Source organism: Tremella mesenterica, assembly GCF_000271645.1.
Source record: "Tremella mesenterica DSM 1558 unplaced genomic scaffold TREMEscaffold_1, whole genome shotgun sequence".
NCBI classification, from domain to species: domain Eukaryota; kingdom Fungi; phylum Basidiomycota; class Tremellomycetes; order Tremellales; family Tremellaceae; genus Tremella; species Tremella mesenterica.
Window position 1 is genome coordinate 3,549,290 of NW_006711225.1, and position 23,370 is coordinate 3,572,659.

Consider the following 23,370-nt stretch of genomic DNA (forward strand, 5'->3'; position numbering starts at 1 on the left):
AGAAAGAGACACGAAAACATGTCCCCTTTTAGGATTCAAGCAAAGGGGATTGGTCAGAAGGATGAAGAATGGTAACGAGGAGAATTAATGAAGAATGGTCACCAGGAGAATTGATGAAGAATGGTAAAATGAAACAAACGTCATATTCGTATATCCAAGAAGTTTCAAGATCTTTCCAATTCTGATCGACTATTCGTGATACTTTATCTTCCAAGTCTGTACCTTGTTTTAACGCGGAAGAATAGTTTGAAGCCATAAGGTCTATGACGGAGAACTGAGAGTCAGCGGTAGTTCTCATTATACTCATACTCTACTTGTTTAGGCCCGAATAGATTAAGATCGGAGGAAGGGTGTATGATGATGGAGGGGCATGTGAATTGGAAAACAGACGATTCTGGGAGGAAGTGAGAGTATATGTAAGATGTTAGATCCAGGGGATGGGGGAGAGGGAAGAAGACGGAAAGAAGAAATAGGACAAAAAACTTACTATTCTTTCGTAAAATGGTGCTCGGACAGAATCGAAGTTCTCCAATGCCTCTGAAAGTGTTTGTCCATTATCCCATGCGTGTTGAATAGCGGAAAAGAGAATATATGCATCTTCGAAAGCGAAAGCTGCTCCTGCTCCTGTATGATAAGCGTCAGAAATACAAAGAACGTGCGAAGGAAGAAGTTGCGTGTGTGATGAGAGCATTCAACTTACCAAAAGCACCAGACAAAGCTGAAAATTAGTAAGTGAATCAATCTTTCATATTAACGGAGAGATACTAACGATGTGAAGCATCTCCCACTAATGCGATTTTCTCACCCTCTATTACCCTCTCTAATCTTGGTCCACCAAACATCGAGAATTCAAGCCATGTTTCTGGAATGGATATTATCGCTCGTACAGTCTCGCAAAAAGACTAGGTTTGTAAATCTCTTATCATCCCACAAACTGGTCAGAAATGTATCGATCAAGTGTCGTATCTCTTGTGGGAAACTGGTGGGAGTTCCATATGGATGGGACTCGGCAGGAGGGGGAACTTTGTCGACCATACTATGAGGATATGTTAAGAGATGGGAGGGAAGATGAATATAATGCAAATGCAAGTCTTACTCACCTCGCAATGTCTTAATACTTTTTCTTTACCTGCTTTCTGACCCCAACTTACTTTTCCACCCTCTTCTTCACTCTCTGAAACCCAAACGGCAATTTCGAACTGATCCCCTAACCCAACTGTGAACACCCTCGCGTCTGGCATCCACCACCAATTTGATACTTGTGGTAAGTTGGGTATATGAGCGACCGAAGATTGAGGTAGCAAAGCTCTGTACGCAACTTTACCAGTGTAACCTATATGATGTTTTGGGAAAGCGTGCTGTCTTACTACCTGATCATGAGTTCTTTCACCCTCACCCACTCACCCTCGCCATATGACTTCGTCGTATTTTTCACCTCGATCAGACAACTTTCACGTCCCGTGTCTTCAACCTATGACAGACCGCGTCCACATTCCGTAGTAGTAAAGAGATACGTATAGAAGAGAGAATTCAACAGGAAAGGGGGAAGGGGAGGGAGGGGAGAAAGAGACAAGGAAGGGAATACTAACAGATCGTATACCATCCGCCCCTATCAAAAGATCAAAAGGTCCTTCTCTCGTCCCATCCTGAAACTCGAGAAATAGCTCTCCGGAAATCTCATCTACTCTTGATAGCCCTTTACACAGCTGAATCTTTCCTGGTGGTATTTTGGACAAGAGCGCACTTTGAAGTTTATACCGTTTAACTCGTGATTTGGCCGGTGTATCCGGGTCAACAAAAACATCAATACTGAGTACTATGTCTTCCTCAACACTGACAAGCAGGGGTTATAAAGCTTACTTGATTGATGTTTCTCCAACAACAACTTCCCACTGAGTCCATTTCTACTCATCAGCCATCCCATTGGCGTTTGCGCATTTCACCATCGCAGGAAGATCAACGATTAAGGTGTCAGAAATGAAGATGACCCACCTATGCTGTTGGTCCACGACTGACGCATCTCCCCTGGTACTATACTCCTCTCCTAAGACATCTGTAGCTTCTAACAATCTTAACAACCTCCAAGTATTCTGATTCAATGTAATGCCCTATATGTCAATCCTCTACTTGGCATTCGGATGGAGATTCACTGACCGCTCCTATTTCCCGCAATTCTCGGGCTTTCTCAAAAACGCTCAATTCCACAAATGGCAGTCGAGAGAGAAAGATAGTACTAGCCAGACCGCCTGGTCCAGCGCCTACCACCGCTACACGTAGTTTGGAGGTGGACATGATGATGCCGATGTCGAAGAGTACTACTCGTATTTTGGTCGGACCTTATTACGGGTTATCACCATTTTGAGAATGGCGAAATCGCGGAGAAGGCCGATATCAAAGATAAACCATGTTTGGCTCGCTGGGTAGGTCAGAGATCAGAGAGTCAGTGTGTCATCCTGGAATAAGTCTCACCCGACATCTGTTCACTCACTACATCAATTGTCCTTTTGTCAGACGGAGGACAGGTTGTAGTATGATCAAGCACACAAGTATTGGCAATCGGCGATATTTGCGGGTGCATGGTGCATGGGTGCACGAGGCAGAGGATGACCAGTTTCGGTGTTGCCGGGGGGTTAGGGGCCCCACAAGAATACTCCCAACATTCCACATCTACCGCACAGGCTTCTTGATGAAATTGTGTGGGGAGGCGATGCGGGACGGCAGGGGATCCAGGGGCCCAGGGGAAGCCCTTCGAGGGGCGCTGGTAGTGAGGAGAGAGCTACGGATTTGCATACAACTTTTTCTGACCGGTGTTGCATGTTGCATGCATGATGGTGGAACCGGAAATAGATTGACAGGAGGGGAGGTTGGTTGTCCAGGCACGGCTGGACGTCTATGACGACGATTCAACTTTGCAACACGTTGCACACCCTCTTTCTTTCCTTTCCTCCTCTCCCATTTGATATATAACCCCCCTCTTGTATCACACCTCTGCCTCATCCCACAAACCATCACTTGGACATAAAGAACTGTCCTTGACAACACCCAAAATGTCCCTCGCACGTCATGTCGACCCCGACAAGCTCATCGCAAGATCTTTGGACCATCCTATTCACAAGCACGTAACTCGGTCAGTCTTCCCTGATCATGACCCCTTCCCCCCACCTCCGCCTGACCATCATTGGGACCTCGTCGCCCTTGTGCTTATATATTCTTCCTTGAAGCGATGAACTTGTTGGCTCACATCCCAGTCCCGACTTACAGGACATTCCTTACACCAGCCGTTATGACATCGACATCGAGCTGCCCAAGTACAAGATGCCCTCTGATGGTGTCAGTGCCAAGATTGCCTATCAGCTTCTGCACGACGAACTAGAGCTTGGTATGTCCTCCTCATCCCTACGACTTTACAGATCTGACGGCTAGACGGTAATCCCAATCTGAATTTGGCATCGTGGGTATCCCTTCTTGAGCAGTCCAAAGGAGGACGGCACTTATGATTCAGATTCGTTCATACATGGGTACCGGACGAATGTCAGAAACTCATGCAAGAAAACCTCAACAAGGTATGTGATCGTCGACGACTCCCACGCCCTGTACTGATGTCAGAATCTCGTGGACCAAGATGAATATCCGGCTGCGCAACAGATTCACGAACGTTGTGTCGTGAGTTGTCACTTTACACACATGTCATCATCCCCCATACGACTTCTTCCCTATACCTCATCATTCCATGAGACTAGTCATGGAAGCAATTGCGATTGACTGACGACAGTCTATGATATCCGCACTCTGGCATGCTCCTCCTGGAGCTTCTGCCATGGGTACAGCCACCACCGGCTCATCCGAAGCGATCATGCTGGGCGGTCTGGCTTTGAAACGAAGGTGGCAGGATAAGATGAAGGCTGCGGGAAAGGACATTCACAAGCCGGGTCCTAACATTGTCATGGGTGCCGAAGCTCAAGTGGCCTTGGAGAAATTTGCTAGGTACTTTGACGTCGAATGCCGTTTGGTTCCGATCTCCGAGGAGGTGAGTTGCTCTCCTTCAGTTATCACTCAGTCTTGAGCCGGGGCTTGCTCCAATTCCATTGAGCTCCTCGTGCAGACGATTATCTTAGTGTGAATATCTGACTCGACAGAGTAACTATGTTATGTCCCCCAAAGAAGCAATGAAATATGTAGATGAAAATACCATCGGGGTTTTCGTGTGAGTCCTTGCAGACATTCCGCTTTCGATTCACCATACGCTGACGTATCAGCATCCTCGGCTCGACCTACACAGGCGCTTACGAGAGCGTCGAAGAGATGGCTGCCGAGCTCGACGCCTACGAGGCGGCAACTGGCGTCCACATACCAATTCATGTGGACGCTGCTTCTGGAGGGTTTGTGGCGTGAGTCTAATCCCATAATTCTTGTGCAAGGAGCCCGAAGTAGAGCGGATCCGCTGATTTTCAGACCTTTTGCTACCCCTAAGTATGTATGGGACTTCCGTATCCCTAGAGTACAGAGGTGAGTGATCATGCGTTGTGTGATGACAGGTGCTCATCCTTCAGCATCAACGCCTCAGGTCATAAGTATGGAATGAGCGAGTTACTTTTAGCCAATCACGATGATTACTGACGACCAGGCTCTGTCGGTGTCGGATGGGTGGTCTGGAGGTCGCCCGAATTCCTGCCTAAAGATCTGATCTTCGAGTGAGTGCTCATGAGCCTAACAACTGTCAGCTGACCATAGACTTCACTACTTGGGCGAGACTGACTATTCTTTCAACCTTGTGGGTCACCTCCCCTCGAATGGATCGCTGCCTCTCTTTGTTTTGATATGCCAAGAGCTGACGGGAAGAACTTCTCCAGACCCGCCCACCCGATTTTGGCGCAAATGTTCAATTGTATGTCGGATTCTGTGGCACTTTTGGTCGACGTGCTGATAGAACAGTCATCAATCTTGGCTTCTCCGGCTACAAGCGTATCATCGAGAATGACCTTTCCAAAGCCCGTTTGATCTGCCGAGCATTGGAGAATTCTGGCTACTTCACCGTCCTGTCCAACTGTCACCGACCGGTCGATGCTTCTGGCACCCTCTCTGCCGCCGCGCAGGTCGCGGGGGACATGGTCAAGGGTCAGAAACCTCTCGATCAGGAAGATGCTGCCTTTTACCACCCTTCCTTGCCCGTGGTCAGCTTCAGGCTCCGAGACGACGTAAAGGCGCAGTATCCTGGTTTCAAACAGGAATGGATCCAGCTGCAACTCCGTAGTATCGGTTGGATCGTGCCCAAGTGAGTACTCGATTCGTGCTATGTGTCTGGCATCATTGACAGTCAGCTACCCACTCGCGCCCGACTGTGAGAACTTAGAAATACTCAGGGCAGTGGTTAGGGAGTCCCTCTCTGGCGACCTGGCCCGAAAGTTGATTATTGATATTTTGCAAGTGTAAGTGTTTTGCAGGTTTTGTTTTACATCCGCTCATGCATACAGGACCGAAGAGCTGCTCAAAGGTGCCGGGCCTTCGTTCCCCATGGCGACTATCAGTCTCAACAAGAGCAATGAGCACAAACATGATGGAATTGACAAGGAGCATATCTCTGTAAGCTACTGCACTCCCTATATTGTCAGTTCTTTGCTTACCCATAGAACAACACATCGACCTATGCCAAGACATGTTGATTTTATGGATCCGCTCGGGCTCACACTTCTGTGAGCAGGTGACACGATCGAAAGGAAAAGAGGGAGATCATAGGAAGGAACAAATCATGAACTTGCGACGAATACGATTGGTCACGTTTGAGCATGTATGTGCTTCACGTTTTGTCTCCGAGTGTCACAAAATCCTTTGTCAGCTTGTTGCTTCTCCTCCACACTGACATCTTGACACTGACTGTCTTGACATGCATCGGGGGCACTTTCAGTCAACTTGCTTCCCGCACGTGACTACGCCACCCCCGGCATCGGCAATCGGAAATCTAGAACCTTGTTCATCGGATGAACCGTCGACTGGCCGGATCAGGCATCTATCGCATTCCACCCCTCGCCTCCTGTTCCTCCCCCCATGAACCCTCTGACTCGCATGCTTCTCTCCACAATGACATGGAGGTCTCTCCCGGCGCAAGTCCGGCTCGAAGTTGGACATCATTCTATTCCCGCCTCTCTTCCCTTTCCTCTCAATTCGCGATCGGCGTACGGTGTCTGGAAGAAAGAAGAAGAACCCGCACGGTTGACCGCTTGACATGTCAACATTCACCCCCTTGAGGTGTTCCTGATTCATACGACCTGCAGACCTGCGATCTGCCAGGATTTTCGATCGGCTGTCCGTTGACGTCGGCCGGGGTTGTGGCGTCGTGGCGTCGAAGATTATGAGGTAGGTGGACGTTGGTTGCTCGTGAATAAGTGAGTGAATCGATTGGGGATTTTGTCATAAAGCATTCATTTCTAGGAAGGCTAGTCGACAACCTCCTCGTCCACTCTTTGCTGTGATCACAGGAGAGTCGCTCATACAGCGCTCTGTCGGCGAAGGTTCAAAATCCATCTTCTGATCAGTCACTCCCGTCGATCACGTTCTCTCTTGAGGTTTCATCGAAAGATATAGAAACAAGATGTTGGGAGCCCTTCTCTCCCTCATCCCCTTGCTGGGAAATGTCCAGGCGTACTTTATCATGTCTCAGCGCATCCTCGAGATCACCCGACTTGACCCGTACGTCCTTCTCTCCCGACTGATCCCTACCTTTTCATGTTTGCTCGGGAATCGACTCATAAAGTTTGCTCAAGCTGACACGTCAGAGTCGTCAGCCCAGGTCAAATCAGCAGTCATGTCCATATCATCTCTGGAGGATCCAATTTTGCCGACAGTATGACATACGCCTCTACCCAAGCTGGGAAATGTACCACGGCTCCCGTTTCAGTCGATAAATCCAATTATTGGATCCCTATGCTTTACTATTATTCCCCTTCGAACCAATCTTACCAAGCTATCCCTGCATCGTTCATGAACGCTTATTATCTTCCTAGACCAGGTAAAAGTGGTATAGTTCAAGCTTTCCCAGATGGACTTCGAATGATTTCTGGAAATCCTAATCGACGTACATTCGATCCTACTTCCCCTGCCGATCTCGCCATCACTTTTGTATGTCTTGATTATTCTGGACAACATACAAACGATCCAGATTGGGCGCAACGCAATAGTTTCTTCGACCATAATTGTCCTCAAGGTATGAGAGCTCAAGTTAATTTCCCAAATTGTTGGGATGGTATAAACCTCGATTCATCCGATCATTCTTCTCATATGGCATGGCCATCAGGTGGTGTAGATGGTGGTGATTGTCCTGATTCTCATCCTGTTCATTTAGTTTCACTTTTCTACGAATTCATTTTCAACGTTCAAAATTTCCCATTCAACCCAACACCAAACCCTACTTGGGTATTCGCAAATGGTGATACAACAGGATATGGACTTCATGCGGATTTCATAAACGGTTGGCCAACTTTAGTTAATGGTACGAATATATTACAACAAGCGATAAATGATTGTAATGATGATAATGGTGTTGGAGGTGAATTATCAAATTGTCCACCTTTCGTTCCTTTTTTAAATCAAGATTCTGCTTCTGCTTGTCAACCTCAAAATCCTTTGGTCGATGAAGATGTTGGAATGGGACATTATATTTCGAAACTTCCTGGAAATAATCCTATTTGGATAGGAAACGGTACGAAACCTAGTATACCTGGATATAAAGAAAATTCAACTTTGACAAATGTTACTAGTTCTTTACCTGGTGGATGGTCTTCGGTAGGATGTATAGCGGAAAGTACTACAGGTAGAGCTTTATCTGCTAAATCTCTTTCTTCTTCTAATATGACTGGAGAAGTTTGTGTTTCTTGGTGTTCCAGTTTTGGTTTTCCATTGGCCGGAGTCGAATACGGTGAGTTGTACAATCATATATCGTTCATCGTTCATCGTTCATCGTTCATCGTTCATCGTTCATTTATCATCTATCATCTATCATCTATCATCGTATATCGTTCATCGTACATTTCGAAATTTGTCCACTTACTGATTATGTTCAGGCGACGAATGTTATTGCGATACCGCTATGAGAAACGGGGCAAGCAATACGACCTTACTCGATTCCGATCAATGTAACATGCAATGTCCAGGAAATACCTACGAGAATTGTGGTGGACCAAACCGATTAAACCTTTACGTCAATCCATCACTTTTCACATCACCTTCTCTCCCAACCGGATGGAGTTATACAGGTTGTAAAACCGAAGCTACGACAGGAAGAGCATTATCAAGTTATTCATTCAGTTCCGAATCAATGACACCGACACTTTGTATTCAAGCTTGTCTTGCAAGGAATTATACATCTGCTGGAGTTGAATATTCAAGAGAATGTTATTGTGGTAATGTTTATAATCAAGGATCTATCAACACAACAGAAGGTGGTTGTAATATGGCATGTTCTGGAGATTCTTTATATACCTGTGGTGGATCAAGTCGTTTAAGTACATATTCTTTCACAAATACGAGTACACCTTCAACAAATACGACTTCTCCAAACAACACTACATCTCCTACCAACACTTCAACTATTCCATCCGGTTGGTCAATGATAGGTTGTCAAACAGATTCAAATACGAGATCTTTATCTTCTTATACATTTTCTTCAAATAACATGACACAATCTCTTTGTATATCAACATGTTCTTCAAAAGGTTATATTTACGCAGGTGTTGAATTTAGTAATCAATGTTATTGTGGTGATATACTAGGTGGAACTTCAACTTCAATATCAGATTGTTCAATGACTTGTTCCGGTGATCCTAAACAATCTTGTGGAGCAAGTATGAGATTAAATGTTTTTAAATCAAATACGAATATCATAACTGGTGTTATTCCAAATGGATGGAAATCGTTAGGTTGTATGTCGGAAGCTACCAACGGAAGAGCTTTAAACGGTTATTCGTTTTCAGACACAGGAATGAATTACACATTATGTTTGAACACATGTGCTGGGAAAGGATATACATATGGTGGAACGGAATATGCTAGTCAATGTTTTTGTGGTTCGATACTTAATTCAGGAGGGAATTCTACTGGTTGTAATATGCCTTGTTCAGGTGATCCTGGAGCTTGGTGCGGAGGTTCTTCAAGATTAAACGTTTTTTATAATCCAACAATTGGAACTTCCACCTCTACCTCTGGTTCCATTTCCACTTCGTCCTCTACCTCTCGTTCCATTTCTTCATCTTTCTCTCCTTCTTCCTCCTCCCCCTCTTTGTCTTCAACTTCATCATCGAGTAAATTCAGTACCATTTCTTCGGTCGTATCAACAACAAGTACGTCTACCTCAATCTCAACCTCAAGCAAGCCGACATCAATCACTTCCACCTCCACCTCCAGCTCGTCAACACCTTCATCCACTTCAACGACTAAATGGACTGCTCTCGGATGTTACCTCGATCAAGGCGCTCGAACTTTAAACGGTTATAGTCTCACAGCGAGCAATATGACTTCTGGAATATGTACCGATCTTTGCGGTTCGAGAAGTTTTGTTTATGCAGGAGTGGAGAATGGGAATCAATGTTATTGTGGTCAGACGATGACTACTATGACTACGGAAACTGGTTGTACGATGGTTTGTTCGGGTAATAAAACGGATGTTTGTGGTGGATCTTGGAGACTTAATGTTTTCAAGCTTGTTTGAATGGTCTGTGAGAGATGAGCCGGTTGTCTGCAAATACGTAGGCAGGTTTGCACAGAAATCAGTGCTCGTACTCGGATGAAAAGATAGGGGTGAAAGAAGTAACTCAGGAAAACAGAAGTAAAAGAGGTCAATATCTACTTCACGTATCATGGTAAATGTGATGGACATTTGAGCAGATCATGCCGCATGCCACATCATGTACATGCGTCAAGAGAATAGATGAGAAATAAGTGAGAAGTCGAAGCATTCTGCATTCCAGAAATCTACAATTCATCCAAATCTACACACAACGTACATAAAGCTTCCACACGATAGATATATCTCCGACTCATCCCTCAAGCCTTCTCAACAAGATTATCAGTCTCTACATCTCCATAAGCTGGTAACACCTCTTCCCCTTCTTCAATCGGTGTGACGGGCAAAGCCACTCGACCAGCTTTACGAGCTTTACGTAAAGCTCGACGTTCAGCACGAGCAGCACGACGTTCTTCTCGGGATTTGCATCCTCCCCTGAGACGACGGAGGGAGAGAAGGAAGAGCATGAAGAAGAAGTGAAGGATCGATCCGAGACCTGCACCGAGGACGAATGCCATGGCGATAGCTTCGGCTGGTGAGAGATGGTGGAGGGCTCTGTGAAGTCTGAATTGTCAACTGCATCCTTCGAGTCTTTCGTTTTGTAGTACTCCCTAAACATCGTGATATCTAATTTGATGACCAATGATAATTTCACTACTGCCCACCCAAATCCTCACTGACATGCCGAAACCAGAGGCATCAGCCAGAGTAGCGAAATGAGGAGTATCATGGAGAGACTCAGATGTGACGACTCACCTTCCGGAGAAAGTAGGAGCATGATGATGTCCGTGCATATGACCATAACCATGACCATGTTTCTTATGCCATCCGTCATGACCTTCCAAGCCTTGTCCATTATTCATCATCTTATCCTTCCCTCGTTGTTCAGGTACAAAAGGAAGAATCTTTACACCACCTCCTTCCATGATCGGTACCACTTTGTCTTGAGCTTGACGAACCATATCCTCCACATGCGCCCTCCATCCTTCAGACATCTTTGCCATCATCCCACCTTCGGGACGAGAATGAGCGTGGACCTCTTTTGCAACTTGTTCCCAACGACTCGGAGAGGGTCCTAGACCGAATTTAGCTAACAAAGATCCTAGAGGACCAGAAGGAATTCGATGGTTTGGACATGGTCGACGGAATGGCATCGGTTGAAATCGGATAGCGTCGTCACCTTCATTGTGGGTGTCTTCGGATGATACGGGAATACGGAGGAGGTTAGGAGGAGGAGTGTCGAATGATTGAACGGTGGTGATTTCTCCGCTGGAGAGATTGATGATACGAATGGGAGCGGCCGAGGTTGGTAAGACAGTGGCGACTGAGTGATCAGCGTATTATCCCGACTTTCGATGCTGACAATGGGATGTAATTGGGTGATTATACTTACCAAGGGCCACCAAAAGACCAAGAGTGAGCTTCATGTTGGGTTGTAACGAGCGTCAGGTGATGTATTACGAGTGAGAGAAGAAAGAGAAACGTTGGCTGGGAGGGGACACGGGGATCGGGGATATGGTGGGGGGAGAGAAGAAAGGGAAAAACACCTTGGAACTTTCTCAAAGTGGCGGTCTGTGCGGGCGGACATCGCCGCTTGGGAAAGAAAGACCTTGCCTTCCACCAACAACGATCCAACTGTCTGCCTGTTCTCGTTCTCGCTTTGGTAGGGGCGGTCCACGACAATGTCCGTCATGCTTGAGACTTCCCTTGGGGAGTTGGTGATAGATTTGGAGGTGGAGAAGTGTCCAAGGACTTGTGAAAACTTTCTCAAGCTCTGCAAACTCAAGTACTACACTCTGAATGCTTTCTTCAACGGTAAGTCCAAGCCTCGTCCATAAAGTCTCACCTTCATCCGATTCCACAGTGTAGTTCAAGTCGAACTCTTCCGGGTCTGTGAGGATGTCTAGCTCATACTAAACTTCAGTTTCCAAAGACTTCATAGCCCAAACAGGAGACCCCACTGCCACAGGGACTGGAGGATGTTCTTTCCTCTCTCATCTTCATACCCTTTCCAACTCTTCCACCCCTCCACCACCCCGTTACTTCCCTCCTGAGATACTCAACTCTCTGAAACACATTCACAAAGGTACGGTCTCAATGGCTGTCGCTCCGACCGACCCACCAGGCTGCGGTAGTCAATTCTTCATCACCCTTGCCGATTCTATCGAATATCTCGATGGTCGTCATGCCGTTTTCGGACACGTTATCGAAGGTTTCGACACTTTGGATAAAATAAATGAAGCGTTCTTAGATAAAGATGGTAGACCACTGCAAGATATTCGTATACGTCATGTGGAAATTTTGGAAGATCCTTTCCCCGATCCTAGCGATATGATCACACCACCTCTTTCACCCCTTCGACCACCTGATCTAGATATTGCTGGAGTGGCAAGAATAGCAGATACCGAAAACCCTTTTGAGGATAAACCAGAGGATGAGAAAGAAGAATTGAGAAGAAAGACGGCGGCAGCTTCCAGTGCTTTGACTTTGGAAATGATTGGCGATATACCTTTTGCTACAGTTCGACCACCAGAGGATATCTTGTTCGTTTGTAAATTGAATCCTGTAACTCAGGATGAGGATTTGGAACTTATCTTCTCGAGATTCGGCAAGATATTGAGTTGTGAGGTGGTGAGAGATAAGAAAACGGGTGATAGTTTACAATATGCTTTCATAGAATTTGATGAGAGAGAATCGGCAGAACAGGTGAGTTGAGATCCTCGGAATTTTTGTGTCAACTTCTTCCCCTGCTGCAGCATCCATTCGACGATAAGGCTTTAATATTGCCTACGCTACAAAATAGGTTTGGATCATGACTGATTTCCAGGCTTACTTCAAGATGCAAAATGTCTTAGTTGACGATAGACGTATCTGGGTAGACTTCTCACAATCAGTGGCGAAAATGAACGGATCTTTCATATCTACCAACCCTCGTCGAGGTGGAAGAGGAGGTAGAGGAGGGGGACGTGGCGGACGAGGGGGTTATGATGCATCGGACGTAATGAGAGGGCATGGACAAAGAGATCATGGGCACAGTGGGAGATATCGAGAAGACGTGGGAAGAGATGCGGATGGATATGGGATGGTGTTTGAGACTCCTCGGGGGAGTGAAAGAAAACGAAGTGAGAGTTTCAGTCCTAAACGTGAGAGGCAAAAGGATAAGTATAGGGAGAGGAGTAGAAGTAGGGAGAGGGAGAGACACAAAGATGAGTATGGTAGGGATCATCGAGATGAACATCATGATCGAGAAAGATATCGAGAGAGAGATCGGAAGAGAGACAGGAGTAGGGATAGGGATAGGGATAGGAACAGAGACAGGAGGCGTGATTAGGAACCAACAATGAGCATGGATGGCATGTTATACGCTACAAAACATAGATATCTTCACCTCTTTCCTCGTCTCATTATACATATTCACTGACCCATCTTCACTTTCTTCCCTACAACAGTTCTTCGACTGTCCCCCTCGATGCTACCCTACCCTCCGGACTTCACATGTTCTTCAACTCGTCAATCTTCTCACTTGCTTCACTCTTGTTCAAACCCTCAACTTCAACATGAACCCCCTTTTGCTTCTCTAAAACCTTCAGAAACCCAATTTGTTTACCAGTAGGAGGTTCTCCTCCCGTTGCCCAATTCTCAGGATGGTCCAGATGTCGTCCGTCGCCTGGCACCGTTTCATCGGGTTTATCGATTCCATTACTGTTGCTTCCATTATTTTCTACGTGCAAGATATTTCCTTCTCCATTTGTGTTTGTCGGTTTAGAGGTAGAGTGGACAGACTGGGACTGTTTTTGAGATGAAGGGGAAGATGGTTTCATGTATTCAGTGATAGTACCATTCTTCTCGTCATGCGATCCGTTATTCGACTTCTTAGCACGCTCTTCGAGTGTTTCGTGGGAAGTGTGATTTGTATTATTAGTTGCTGGATCATCATCGTGTGTTTTTGTTTCTAGATTGGACGTCTTGACCTTCTTATGATTTCGTTCTTCGCCGTCGTCATTCTCATGGGGGTCAGATCGTTTGTTGCCTGATAGTCCGTTCTTGTGAGTGGCAGTGTTATTGTGCGTTTCTTCCCCTTCATGTGTCGTGATTCCATTCTCAACGTTCATAACGACGTCCCCCTTTTCCTCTCCATCCTCTTTCCCGACCTCCACTCGTTTGTCTTGTTCTCCCACTACCTCTTCCATTGACCTCTTGGACGACTTGGTGTCAATTTGATCCGCAACTATCTCCTCCTCCCCATCGCCTGCCTGCTCTGCACCTTCTTCATCGTTCGTTCTATGAGCTTCAGTCTTTATAAGATCATCACCATCCTTGTCCGATTGTCCAGTAGTAAACGTGATATTGACCGGTTGTCCATTTTTGAGAGAATCGATAATCTCACAAGCTTCGCTCTTTCCTAAATTCTCCTTATCCAATCCATCTGCAGGGACAAGATCACGATGTTGATCCTCTAAAACATTTATAAAACCTTTTTGTTTCTCCGTAGCTGGATCAGAACCTGTCACCCAATCGGAAGGATGAGATAGGTGATCTTTGGGTAAAGGGGGAAGAGTGTCGCCAGATGCTGCTGTGGGTTGTGACATTTCTGAGGGTTACTTCACTCCCATTATCTACAGCGTGATCACTCACTGAAGATCTTCTTTATGCTCGTTCCTTTATATTTGATTGATATAAGTGAAGGTTGGGTGAAAAATGAGGAAGTCGAAAGTGTGTTTTTAGATATCGAAAGGGTCAGAGATGGAAAATAGAAAAGAAAGTCACTCGCGATCGGTGACTGTACTTACGGAGTTCATACCCATCTCCGTCATCCTATCGAATTGCTTCCGTTCAACAGATATCCTCTGGAGTTCTTCCAGAACCATTCCGGTGAAACTCACTTACTGTACAAGTCAGCTCAAGCCAGGGATCAGTCAGACGACACAACATAACATGGAAGAAGATTCAGTTCCAGATCCATGGGCTGATGTTCCTTCTGTACCTCATCCGGATCTTCCCATAGCAGATCCCAGTTCTCAAAAATCATCACCACAAACCAAACCACTTCCTCTTTCCATCACCCCCTTTCCGATTGACGATACCACCTCTGATCCACTTTCGTCTCCATTAGATACTTCAGAGAATCAGGATGAAGATGATGGATTTGACGAATTTGATCAAGCTGGACCGAATGTAGAGAATGGGGATGATGGATTTGGTGATTTTGGTGATTTCGAACAGGGTGATGATGGGGAGATGAACATGGTCAATGAGCCGGAAGATATATGGGTGAGTCAACCGAACCAATCATCAACACTCTGTTAAAATGAACAAATCTGAGTGTTCTGTAGACTTGTTACTGATCAACAGTCCCCTTTAAAGTTAAAACCCTTACCTACGATTGAAGAAATAACAAAGCAAGTATCAAGAATATTGAAACCTCTCATACCCGACGAAGAAGGGTTGACAGATGAACCTCTTAGGATGATAGGAGGTTTAGGACAAATCATGTCTTCTTCATCTACGTGAGTCTCCACCTTTTTCTCAAAGTGACACTACTGTATCTCTCCTCTCTTCAATCTATGTCATACCATTCCATCTGTTATTATTGAAATTACTGAAATGGAATGTCAAGATGTTGATGGAGAAATCATTCGTAAAGATTGATATCAGACGAGATATATACGCTCAACTCACTACACCTCCTATGCTCAAACCTCTCGATTGGACACGTTCAAGAGTCAGAAGAGAACATTTGATATCAATGGGTGTACCAGTCAATTTAGATGAAGTTGATTCTCATCGATTATCATCTTTACCACCATTACGTATAACTACCAATCCTAATCTTCATACTATCCCTTCGAATGGAAATGGGAATGGGAATGGGAACTATAAAGGGAAGAATAGAGAAAGTAGGGATGTTTCTCCATTAGGAAATGGTCGACCTGGTAGTACTACCACACCGTTTACAACTGGAAGAGATGGTCATGGATTTGGACAAAGACCAGAGATGGATATGATCAGAGCGGAAAAGTTATGTGGAATAGAAGAAGGTAAAGTCTTTTTAACCTTTTCTTTCCTCCCCCCTTTTTCCCTTTTTTCTTTTACTTTTTTGAAAATTATTACTTTTTGGTATAAGCGGCGATGGCTAATAAAGAATTAGACGCTTTATCCATCATGTCATTATCTAATTTGAAAAATTTACAAAACGAACTTGTCAACATTACTTCACAAGCTTCTTCCACTTTAGCATGGTTATTACAACTTCGAGATTCTCAAATACAAGATTCAGCCACTTAGTGGGTTTCCCACATTCTTCTTAATCAATCTCATTACTTTCCATCACCAACCATTTGATTCCCGATGCTCCACTCTCTACTTTATCTATCCTGATCGTGGTTTCGTCAATTTGTTTCATATATTGTAAAGCGATGGAAATAAATGGAACGAGGACAAGTTCATCACTGACAACAGTAACGGAATGATATCCGAACTCATAGCCAATGCCGCCAAAGCCAAATCGGCCCAAACCACAGGATCCGGTGTGTTCCGTCGAACTTCCCTACGTCAAAGTACAGGTCCACGTCCTGTGAGCGGTCATGTGACTCCAAGAGTGGGTTCACCAGCTATGAGATGATTGACGAAACACGACCCTCACATAATCTTTATGACTGAAATGATATATGATCATGTATGCATCTGCCATCGTCACTGTTGGGCAAATTTGGTAGACAAAACGTTCAATCTATATACAAATCATCGTATCGTCATTCTGACCCATATACAAGACCACATCGATAACTCTCATGGATTCATGGGACAGTTGTTCCAGTCGCTCACTCAGCCTTGGTAACCCTTCCTATCTCCCTTGCACCCTCTTCACCTCCATTCCAAAATCCACCCCTGAGTGAACCTAGATCATAAATTCGTTTCTCCATCACCCTCTGCTCCACATTCCCACTTTTAGCTTTCAATTTCTGCAACTTCCTCTCTTCCTCACTTCCACGCCACAATACACGTTCCGCAATCCCATCCACCACCCAACGCAGAACCAAGAACCCGTGACTCGCGGCCAGCGCGATCAGCCCCAGAGGGATGAGAACGGGTAAGAGGGTTTGTAAGGTAGGGGGAGAGCGGTATGTCGCCAGAAGTACGGAAATATGGGTGTTTCCATGAATTGGGACATTAGGATTAGGCGTCTGATGATGTAACGCGGTAGAGGGACGGAAGAGGTAGATCAAAGTGGCGTTGGTCACCGCTCCAATCCATGAGATGATACTCTATGATGTCAGTGGCAAGAGATGAGGGAAAATGGGAAAACATACCAAAGTTTGAAGCCATGATCCTATAGTCTCCACTCTGTCGCCGATAGGACGACGAACGTGTTTACAGATTTTGAGAGCATCACTACGTAACTCAATGTAATTATTCAACAAAGCAAAGACAGGTGCGAGTGGCCAAACGATTGACCAAATGGTCACATAGCCGAATTGCGTCACCATTTCTGCGTAGTCGGCTGACTTTTAGTATCATCATCTCTTCCACTACTTTGTGCTTCCTTTACCGTAAGCGACTGTGACAGACTGCAGAGCAAGAAGAGGGAAGACCAAGGAGGAGAAAGGGAGCACAGGGAGACACCTCACTGAAAAGAGAGTAATCCGGAAGAGCCAACTCCCTCTCAACCTTCTTCAAAAACCTCTCTTCCACCTCCGACTCAGAAGTCGGAGAAGCTTCTTCCCCGTCCCGCTTCTTTAAAGTTGCTTTGAGAGTCGTCTTACCACTACGCCAGTCTGCAACAAAACGAAGCAGGTATGGTAAACCCAGCTCCAGAAAGATATTGACAACTATCTGTAAGCTCGGATATTGAGGCAACGGTGATACAGCTAACCTTGATTAGTGACCGTATCTGTGTGTGTCAACTTTTGAGTCGCACAATTTGTGAGTACCCGAATACTCACAGGCAAAGAGCTGTCCCTTCAACCTGTCAGCCTTGATGGCATGTTGTTTCTCCCCACTTGTCCGAGGGCCAAGACCTGCTTGCTCGGGTGTGGAAGCTACCGGTGTGCTGGTATGTGTCATACGGCCCTGAACGTAGTTCATGATGAACGGACCAAAGGGGACGTAGACGAAGCTTATCGTCAGTGGTTGTTCACCAAGACTGAGGGAAGATCTGACTCACGCGGAGAGAAACAGACCAAGATAGGCGACAATACCATTCATGGCGAATGTCTTGCCTGTGAGAGACTTTTCCGCTCCGACAGGAGTAGGGTGGTCTTCCCATTTGACAAGCCGATTAGCTAGCTTTCCGTAGGCACCGACGATTTGAGGAACGACCAATACGAAAAGAGCGGTCGGCATGAGAGGCTTCGAAGTCAATCAAATACCTTCAACCAGTTTGTTGTTAAACATCCCTACTGGGAGAAATCCGAGGACGAATGGGATTAAGCGTTACAAAGAAACTCACCACAATTTGTTTCCCCATGCCATCATAAACCTGTCCCACAAAAGCTTCCAAGACGAAGATACCCATTAATACCACTCCCAATCCCATTCCGCAAATCAAGATGACAGGTACGCTCAATGCAACTTTTGCATCCCTCGTCAAGTCATGCCCCGCTTGAATGACCTCGACGGTGTTTTCACCGCTGGAAGGAACTGCCTTGTCCCAGCCCATATTGGCAACGTATTCCGGACGTAGACGACCGACGGCGACTGACTCGCAGCCACTTGTTCCCCATCGGACAGCCAGTTTACGTTCTTTGATCCGCCAGAGGGAGACAAAGGTGGTGGAGTAGAGACAGAGGAGGAATGCGTAAAGCGGGGGATACGAATCGGCCGGGGTGAGGAGGTAGAAGAGTACGGAGATGATAGAGAGAGGAAGAAGGGAGAGGGAATAGGTTGTGAGGAATTCAAAGTAGAGGTGAATAGGGGGTGGTTGCTGGGACAGATGTCAGCGTGCCGTGTATTGATTTTTTCCCCGATCTCCTACCGATGAACAGATTGCGTTCATGAGAGTATGGAAAGGTGGACAACGAGAAAGAAAGAAAAGAGAGGGGGAGAGAAAACAGAGAGACAAAAGAAAAAAATATGAGGAAAAGGTAGTGAGCGAGGAGAAAGAGAGTTTATGCATTTCTATAGGGGACGAAGGTAGCGAATATGGTGAGCAACTCACATGAGCACCGAGATTCGTACTGTCACTCTGATCCAAACCAGCTATCAAACCAACTTTCCAATCCCCTTTTGTCCATCTTTCAATCCAAACCCTATCCATTTCTTCATCATGTAAAGCCATGATACTTTTAACTCTTTTCCATTTCCCTTCACCAGGTGTGATCCCCAAACCATGTTGAACAGTAGGAGCAGTCAAGAGATTATATATCAATCTTAATCTCGTAGCTGGGTTGAGTTCTCCTTCATGATTATGTTGTGGAAGATTATGATTTTTATCCAATGATCTTTCATTCAGCCCTTCTTACCTCACTTTATTTGTATACTTAAAGTCAGACTTACTGTTCTCTTTCTAACAATTCAGAAATCTTTTCATCTGAAGCACCTACAAAAACCCAAATCTCTTCTTTCCCTTTAATCTTATTACCTGATCTACTGGCGATACGTAATCCACCTTCAGACTCTAAAGCTCTGAGAAAGTATTCGTAGCTTTCTTTGATCTCGTTGGAATCTTTGATTCGGTCTTTCCCTACGCTGGTGGAGAATGGTATGACTAAATCTACTCCGAATGGGTTGGAAGTTGATTTTGATCCTTTGAGAGCGGTAGAGATGGGTGGACCAGGAGCTGTTGGTGCTCCAAGTGAAGGAGGGTTTGAAGACATACTTCTAGTGATACGTTGAGGAGTTGAGGGGTTCATTCCACTATGCCTCCTGTATATGTACAAAGTACAGTAGTTTACCACGTTGTGTTGGATGTGGGTGGGGAGATGATTGTGACGCAGCCATGACGTCAATTCGATCGATTGGTGGCACTTTCATTTCCTTTTTCCTCCATGGCAGCGTGTACTTGAGAGCCACTCATACTCATAAGGCCCCTTGAGACAAGTAGAATCGAGCGAGTCAAGGTGAAGAACATCATCCTCTGATGTCATGATGAGAGAATATGCATGTTTCCATCCTGAGAACGTACAACTTCATTTCTTCACGTTGGCGAAGAAGACCCAAGTGAGACGAGACTGTTAACGCTTATAATTAGATGATAATACAGAGGGGAAAAAGAGCATGCATCAATTCTACATGTCTCTATACTTATCACATTCCACTCACACGCATAAAACCAGAGACGATCGAATAAAGTTCAGAGGATAAGTTGAACGGAGAAATATTCGACGGAAGGGGTAATTCTAACGGCGGTTCGGCCGTCCTGGCCCGATTCTATCGGCTAACTGTCACGAACTACGTCGTGACACCTCGATTACTCCACCAACAATGACCCTCCTTTGGCCATCAAAACCCCATCACGCCTTAACCTCTTTACTCTACACGTAACTCAGGACTTCTGACACCAAGTACGGCGAAGTTAGACGGAGTTAGGCTAAGTAGGGACAATGGGAGCAGAAGTGCGGCGATGTTAGGCGGAGTTAGGCTAAGTAGGGACAATGGGAGCAGAAGTGCGGCGATGTTAGGCGGAGTTAGGCTAAGTAGGGACAATGGGAGCAGAAGTGCGGCGATGTTAGGCGGAGTTAGTCGAAGGAGGAAGAGGATGGCCGAGGGCTCGGGGAAGTTGGACGAAGTGCGTTGAAGTACGTCAAAGCGCGAGAGGGTTGGATGAACGTCTAGGAGGAGTAGATAATATTAGCTGAGAAGATCGCTGAAGTTCTTCAGCGATCCTTGATTGTTGTCAGTAGTAAAAGACAGATAGAGATAGCTATAAATCAAGATACATCGCCATCAGTAGATCAAAACCCTAGTTAGAGTAACTACGCCGAAGTACGCCGTAGTTACACCCCTTTCGACGTCTGCGCCCTCCTGGTTGGGTGAGACATCGACTCAGAGCGTGAAGTTAGCCGAGGTTCGTCGACCGTCGGTCTATTAAGAAGTAGTTGTTCGACGGCCGTGACAGTATCAAGGATCGCTCTTACCGACGACCCGTGCGAACCTCGGAGAAGTACGAAGATAATATGGAACCAGAAAGAAGAATTACACGAGGCATGAGTAGGGATGGAGACAGGATGGAGGAGAACGAGAGGAGAGCATTGGAGGAGCTTAGCAGAGCAATGGGGCAGGACCTTGGAGTTGAGGATAGTGTGGGGGGGTCAATTCAAGGAGATGAGTTCGTTCCACCGGTGCTTTCTAACCCTCCTTCTCCTCCGTCTAATGCTCTCCCACCTGTGGGATCCCCACTTGGATCAGACCAAACCCCACGCCCAAGAGAAAACACTGGAAGTACGGCGAACTTGGGAGAAGAAGGAACACAAGGGGTGGTGTTGGCCTTGATGCAGATGGTGGCGAATATGAACAAAGACATGATGGAGGAGAGAAGACGTAGGGAGGAATGGGAACAGAGAAGAGAAAGGGATACAGTGGGCGGGATTGCAGAAGGGATATCAGAAGGAGTGAGGTACGCCATGGGACGGCAAACTTCGGCGACCCCAAGCGTAGTGGGCGAACAACGGAAAGGGATAAAGCTACCTAACCCAGACCTATGGAGAGGAGATCGGAACAAGTTAACCGCCTTTCTGTCTGAGTGCGACGTACACTTCGAATTGAACTCTCATCTTTTCCCCGACGACACTAAGAAAGTCTTTTTCATGATCTCTCATCTACGCGAAACACCTCTTCTTGCAGTGCAGCCCGATCTATCCAAAAGACCTCTTCCTGAGTACCTCACGACACACGATCAGTTCGTTAAGTACCTCAAGACTAACTTTGGTGATCCAGACGAAGAAGGAACTGCGGCCCGACAACTTAACGACCTCAAGCAAACCGGGTCTGCTTCGGACTACTTCTCCGCCTTTCAGCGACATGTTGCGATTCTCAAGTGGTCTGATGATGGAAACCTAGTTGACCGAGCCAAGAAAGGACTAAAATCGCACCTTCTAGATGAAATCGCAAGACACGGTAGATCGTTTGGGACTGTAAAAGAGCTATTGGAGTTTGTGATTCCCTTGGACAACCGCCTGTGGAGGAGACAAGTGGAGAAGGAGGCAGAGAGGAAAAGGGAAGGAGGGATAAGGACAACGACAGTGGTGGAAAGTCAGAGGACGGAGAAGAAAGAAGAGAAGAAATGGGAAAAGGGGCAACCTTCGGCGCAGGGTGGTGCCCAGGCGGCTATGAGGTCGACGGTGGTAAAGAGTACACCGTCAAACATCGACGAAGTTCGCCGAAGATGGCCTAGGCCGAGCTCCGATCTGAGGGAGACAAGGAGGAAGGAGGGGAAGTGTACCGAGTGTGGTGAAGCAGGACATTGGCTGAAGGAATGCCCTGTAAGGGAGGCTAAGGTTAAGGTTGGACTGTTGCCTCCATGGGGGGAGAAGTTCGGAGAACGTGGTGGAGGATCGGGAGGGAACGCAGTACCTCTCGGACAGAGGAGGAACTTGAATGCGGTTGGAGGAGAAGTAGATTTGGAAGAGGACCAGGGAAAAGAAGAGGACCTGTCGCAGTAGGCGAGGCTCGGCGGGTCCGCCATATTCTCTCGGCCACCATTCCCAAACCCATAAAAGAAACACAGCTGATGGAGCCAGAGGATTGTGAATACAAAAATACACCACTCAGTACCCCTTGTTCATGCAATGTCGATAATCATCTCCTCATCCCTTCCGTTTCCAGAGATCAACCTAAATCGGACATTTTCATTAATGGAATGAAGCTAACTACGCTCTGGGACACCGGGGCTACTTGTTCATATATAAGTCCTAGAGCGGCGACGAAGATAGGCGCAGAAAGGAGACAATATCAGGTGAGCGTACCCGTTCACATGTTCGACGGCTCGGTGAGTGTCGCTGGACCCATCACCGAGTTTGTCGAAGTCGGATTTAGTTTGACGAAGGACGCCGAAGTGCGATCTGTTTGTCTCGATGTAACAACGCTCTGCGACGCAGATGTTGTGATAGGGTGGGATTGGATGAGGAAGGAAGGGGTTGTCCTTGATGGAAGAGACAACTCGGTGAAATTTCCCATCCCAACCCCACCAAGTGCGGCGAAGTTAGCGGCCATAGGGCTGCCGACTCTGACGGACGCGATAGACCGCCGCGGCGAAGATGAGCTTGAAGAGCTGAGCCCGGAGGAACAAGACGAGTTGTTCCAGGTAGTTCCTGAACAATACCACCAGTACATTGACGTTTTTAATCCGAAGAAGGGAGGAGAGACCCTTCCCCCTTCAAGGTCCTACGATTTGAAGTTTGAGCTTAAGGAGGGGGCGAACCTTAAGGTCGCCTCCCTCTATGCTCAAGGAGAAGATCAGAGACGCGCGCTGAGAGACATACTAGATCGCGAAATCGCCGCTGGCCGAATTCGGGCAAGTAACTCGCCATACGGCTCACCAATGTTTATGATACCGAAGAAAGCCGAAGGACAGTGGCGAATGGTCATCGACTATCGAAAACTGAACGAAGCGACCATACCAGATGCCTACCCTCTCCCTCTAATAGGTCAAATACCGAAGA

The 23,370-nt window shown here is 46.3% G+C and overlaps 10 protein-coding genes across 10 annotated transcripts in view; 6 read left to right on the forward strand and 4 right to left on the reverse strand.

Annotated features, from left to right (window-relative positions):
• Positions 1-28: 28 nt before the first annotated feature.
• On the reverse strand, positions 29-2,292 carry TREMEDRAFT_59115 (uncharacterized protein; the record flags this gene model as incomplete). Its single annotated transcript, XM_007001457.1, has 10 exons — positions 29-274; positions 488-624; positions 701-718; positions 770-902; positions 1,101-1,366; positions 1,405-1,417; positions 1,590-1,809; positions 1,839-1,904; positions 1,993-2,108; positions 2,155-2,292. The coding sequence occupies 10 exons, from the start codon at positions 2,290-2,292 to the stop codon at positions 29-31; spliced, it is 1,353 nt and encodes a 450-aa protein (XP_007001519.1).
• A 755-nt stretch (positions 2,293-3,047) lies between these two features.
• On the forward strand, positions 3,048-5,660 carry TREMEDRAFT_70869 (uncharacterized protein; the record flags this gene model as incomplete). The annotated part of the gene is made up of 17 exons (XM_007001996.1): positions 3,048-3,127; positions 3,249-3,379; positions 3,424-3,451; positions 3,503-3,563; positions 3,607-3,663; positions 3,773-4,027; positions 4,137-4,204; positions 4,257-4,388; positions 4,453-4,506; positions 4,551-4,582; positions 4,625-4,691; positions 4,732-4,771; positions 4,840-4,885; positions 4,933-5,272; positions 5,319-5,426; positions 5,472-5,580; positions 5,628-5,660. The coding sequence occupies 17 exons, from the start codon at positions 3,048-3,050 to the stop codon at positions 5,658-5,660; spliced, it is 1,641 nt and encodes a 546-aa protein (XP_007002058.1).
• Positions 5,661-6,586: 926 nt separating this feature from the next.
• TREMEDRAFT_24256 (uncharacterized protein) lies at positions 6,587-8,581 on the forward strand (the record flags this gene model as incomplete). The annotated part of the gene is made up of 3 exons (XM_007000416.1): positions 6,587-6,684; positions 6,771-7,909; positions 8,055-8,581. Coding segments are annotated over 3 exons (1,764 nt in total), but the record flags the coding sequence as incomplete, so codon positions are not given.
• Positions 8,582-8,899: 318 nt separating this feature from the next.
• On the forward strand, positions 8,900-9,879 carry TREMEDRAFT_56093 (uncharacterized protein). The gene has a single exon (XM_007001014.1). The coding sequence runs from the start codon at positions 8,915-8,917 to the stop codon at positions 9,695-9,697; it is 783 nt and encodes a 260-aa protein (XP_007001076.1). The 5' UTR covers positions 8,900-8,914; the 3' UTR covers positions 9,698-9,879.
• A 62-nt stretch (positions 9,880-9,941) lies between these two features.
• On the reverse strand, positions 9,942-11,231 carry TREMEDRAFT_70870 (uncharacterized protein). Its single transcript, XM_007001997.1, has 3 exons — positions 11,166-11,231; positions 10,529-11,096; positions 9,942-10,336 (listed from the first exon to the last, which is right to left on the reverse strand). Exons 1-3 carry the CDS (start codon positions 11,197-11,199, stop codon positions 10,033-10,035), a joined length of 906 nt encoding a protein of 301 aa, XP_007002059.1. The 5' UTR covers positions 11,200-11,231; the 3' UTR covers positions 9,942-10,032.
• A 223-nt stretch (positions 11,232-11,454) lies between these two features.
• Positions 11,455-13,138, forward strand: TREMEDRAFT_42115 (uncharacterized protein; the record flags this gene model as incomplete). Its single annotated transcript, XM_007000931.1, has 3 exons — positions 11,455-11,587; positions 11,697-12,478; positions 12,600-13,138. 3 exons carry the CDS (start codon positions 11,455-11,457, stop codon positions 13,101-13,103), a joined length of 1,419 nt encoding a protein of 472 aa, XP_007000993.1. The 3' UTR covers positions 13,104-13,138.
• Positions 13,139-13,263: 125 nt separating this feature from the next.
• TREMEDRAFT_59120 (uncharacterized protein) lies at positions 13,264-14,361 on the reverse strand (the record flags this gene model as incomplete). Its single annotated transcript, XM_007001458.1, has 1 exon — positions 13,264-14,361. One exon carries the CDS (start codon positions 14,359-14,361, stop codon positions 13,264-13,266), a length of 1,098 nt encoding a protein of 365 aa, XP_007001520.1.
• A 154-nt stretch (positions 14,362-14,515) lies between these two features.
• TREMEDRAFT_59121 (uncharacterized protein) lies at positions 14,516-16,057 on the forward strand (the record flags this gene model as incomplete). Its single annotated transcript, XM_007001459.1, has 4 exons — positions 14,516-15,043; positions 15,125-15,279; positions 15,428-15,810; positions 15,921-16,057. 4 exons carry the CDS (start codon positions 14,516-14,518, stop codon positions 16,055-16,057), a joined length of 1,203 nt encoding a protein of 400 aa, XP_007001521.1.
• A 536-nt stretch (positions 16,058-16,593) lies between these two features.
• TREMEDRAFT_26589 (uncharacterized protein) lies at positions 16,594-19,587 on the reverse strand (the record flags this gene model as incomplete). Its single annotated transcript, XM_007000712.1, has 9 exons — positions 16,594-17,037; positions 17,083-17,273; positions 17,401-17,601; positions 17,646-17,663; positions 17,716-17,888; positions 17,937-18,121; positions 18,222-18,695; positions 18,930-19,212; positions 19,268-19,587. The coding sequence occupies 9 exons, from the start codon at positions 19,585-19,587 to the stop codon at positions 16,594-16,596; spliced, it is 2,289 nt and encodes a 762-aa protein (XP_007000774.1).
• A 1,746-nt stretch (positions 19,588-21,333) lies between these two features.
• Positions 21,334-23,370, forward strand: part of TREMEDRAFT_26118 (uncharacterized protein) — a gene marked incomplete at both ends in the record, with an annotated part of 13,793 nt that continues 11,756 nt past the window's right edge. Inside the window, 2 exons of the mRNA XM_007000659.1 lie at positions 21,334-22,060; positions 22,537-22,909. Of these exons, the coding sequence (XP_007000721.1) occupies positions 21,334-22,060; positions 22,537-22,909 (1,100 nt within the window). The remainder of the gene's footprint in view (positions 22,061-22,536; positions 22,910-23,370) is intronic.

Bases quoted from the DNA above. Each gene is read 5' to 3' on its own strand.
- TREMEDRAFT_70870 (XM_007001997.1), bottom strand. From the start codon at position 11,199: ATGAAGCTCACTCTTGGTCTTTTGGTGGCCCTTG. The intron at 11,097-11,165 runs GTAAGTATAATC...CTGATCACTCAG, and splicing joins TGGTCTTTTGGTGGCCCTTG to TCGCCACTGTCTTACCAACC. The intron at 10,337-10,528 runs GTGAGTCGTCAC...TTGACAATTCAG, and splicing joins GCTCCTACTTTCTCCGGAAG to ACTTCACAGAGCCCTCCACC.
- TREMEDRAFT_56093 (XM_007001014.1), top strand. From the start codon at position 8,915: ATGTCGGAAGCTACCAACGGAAGAGCTTTAAACGGTTATTCGTTTTCA.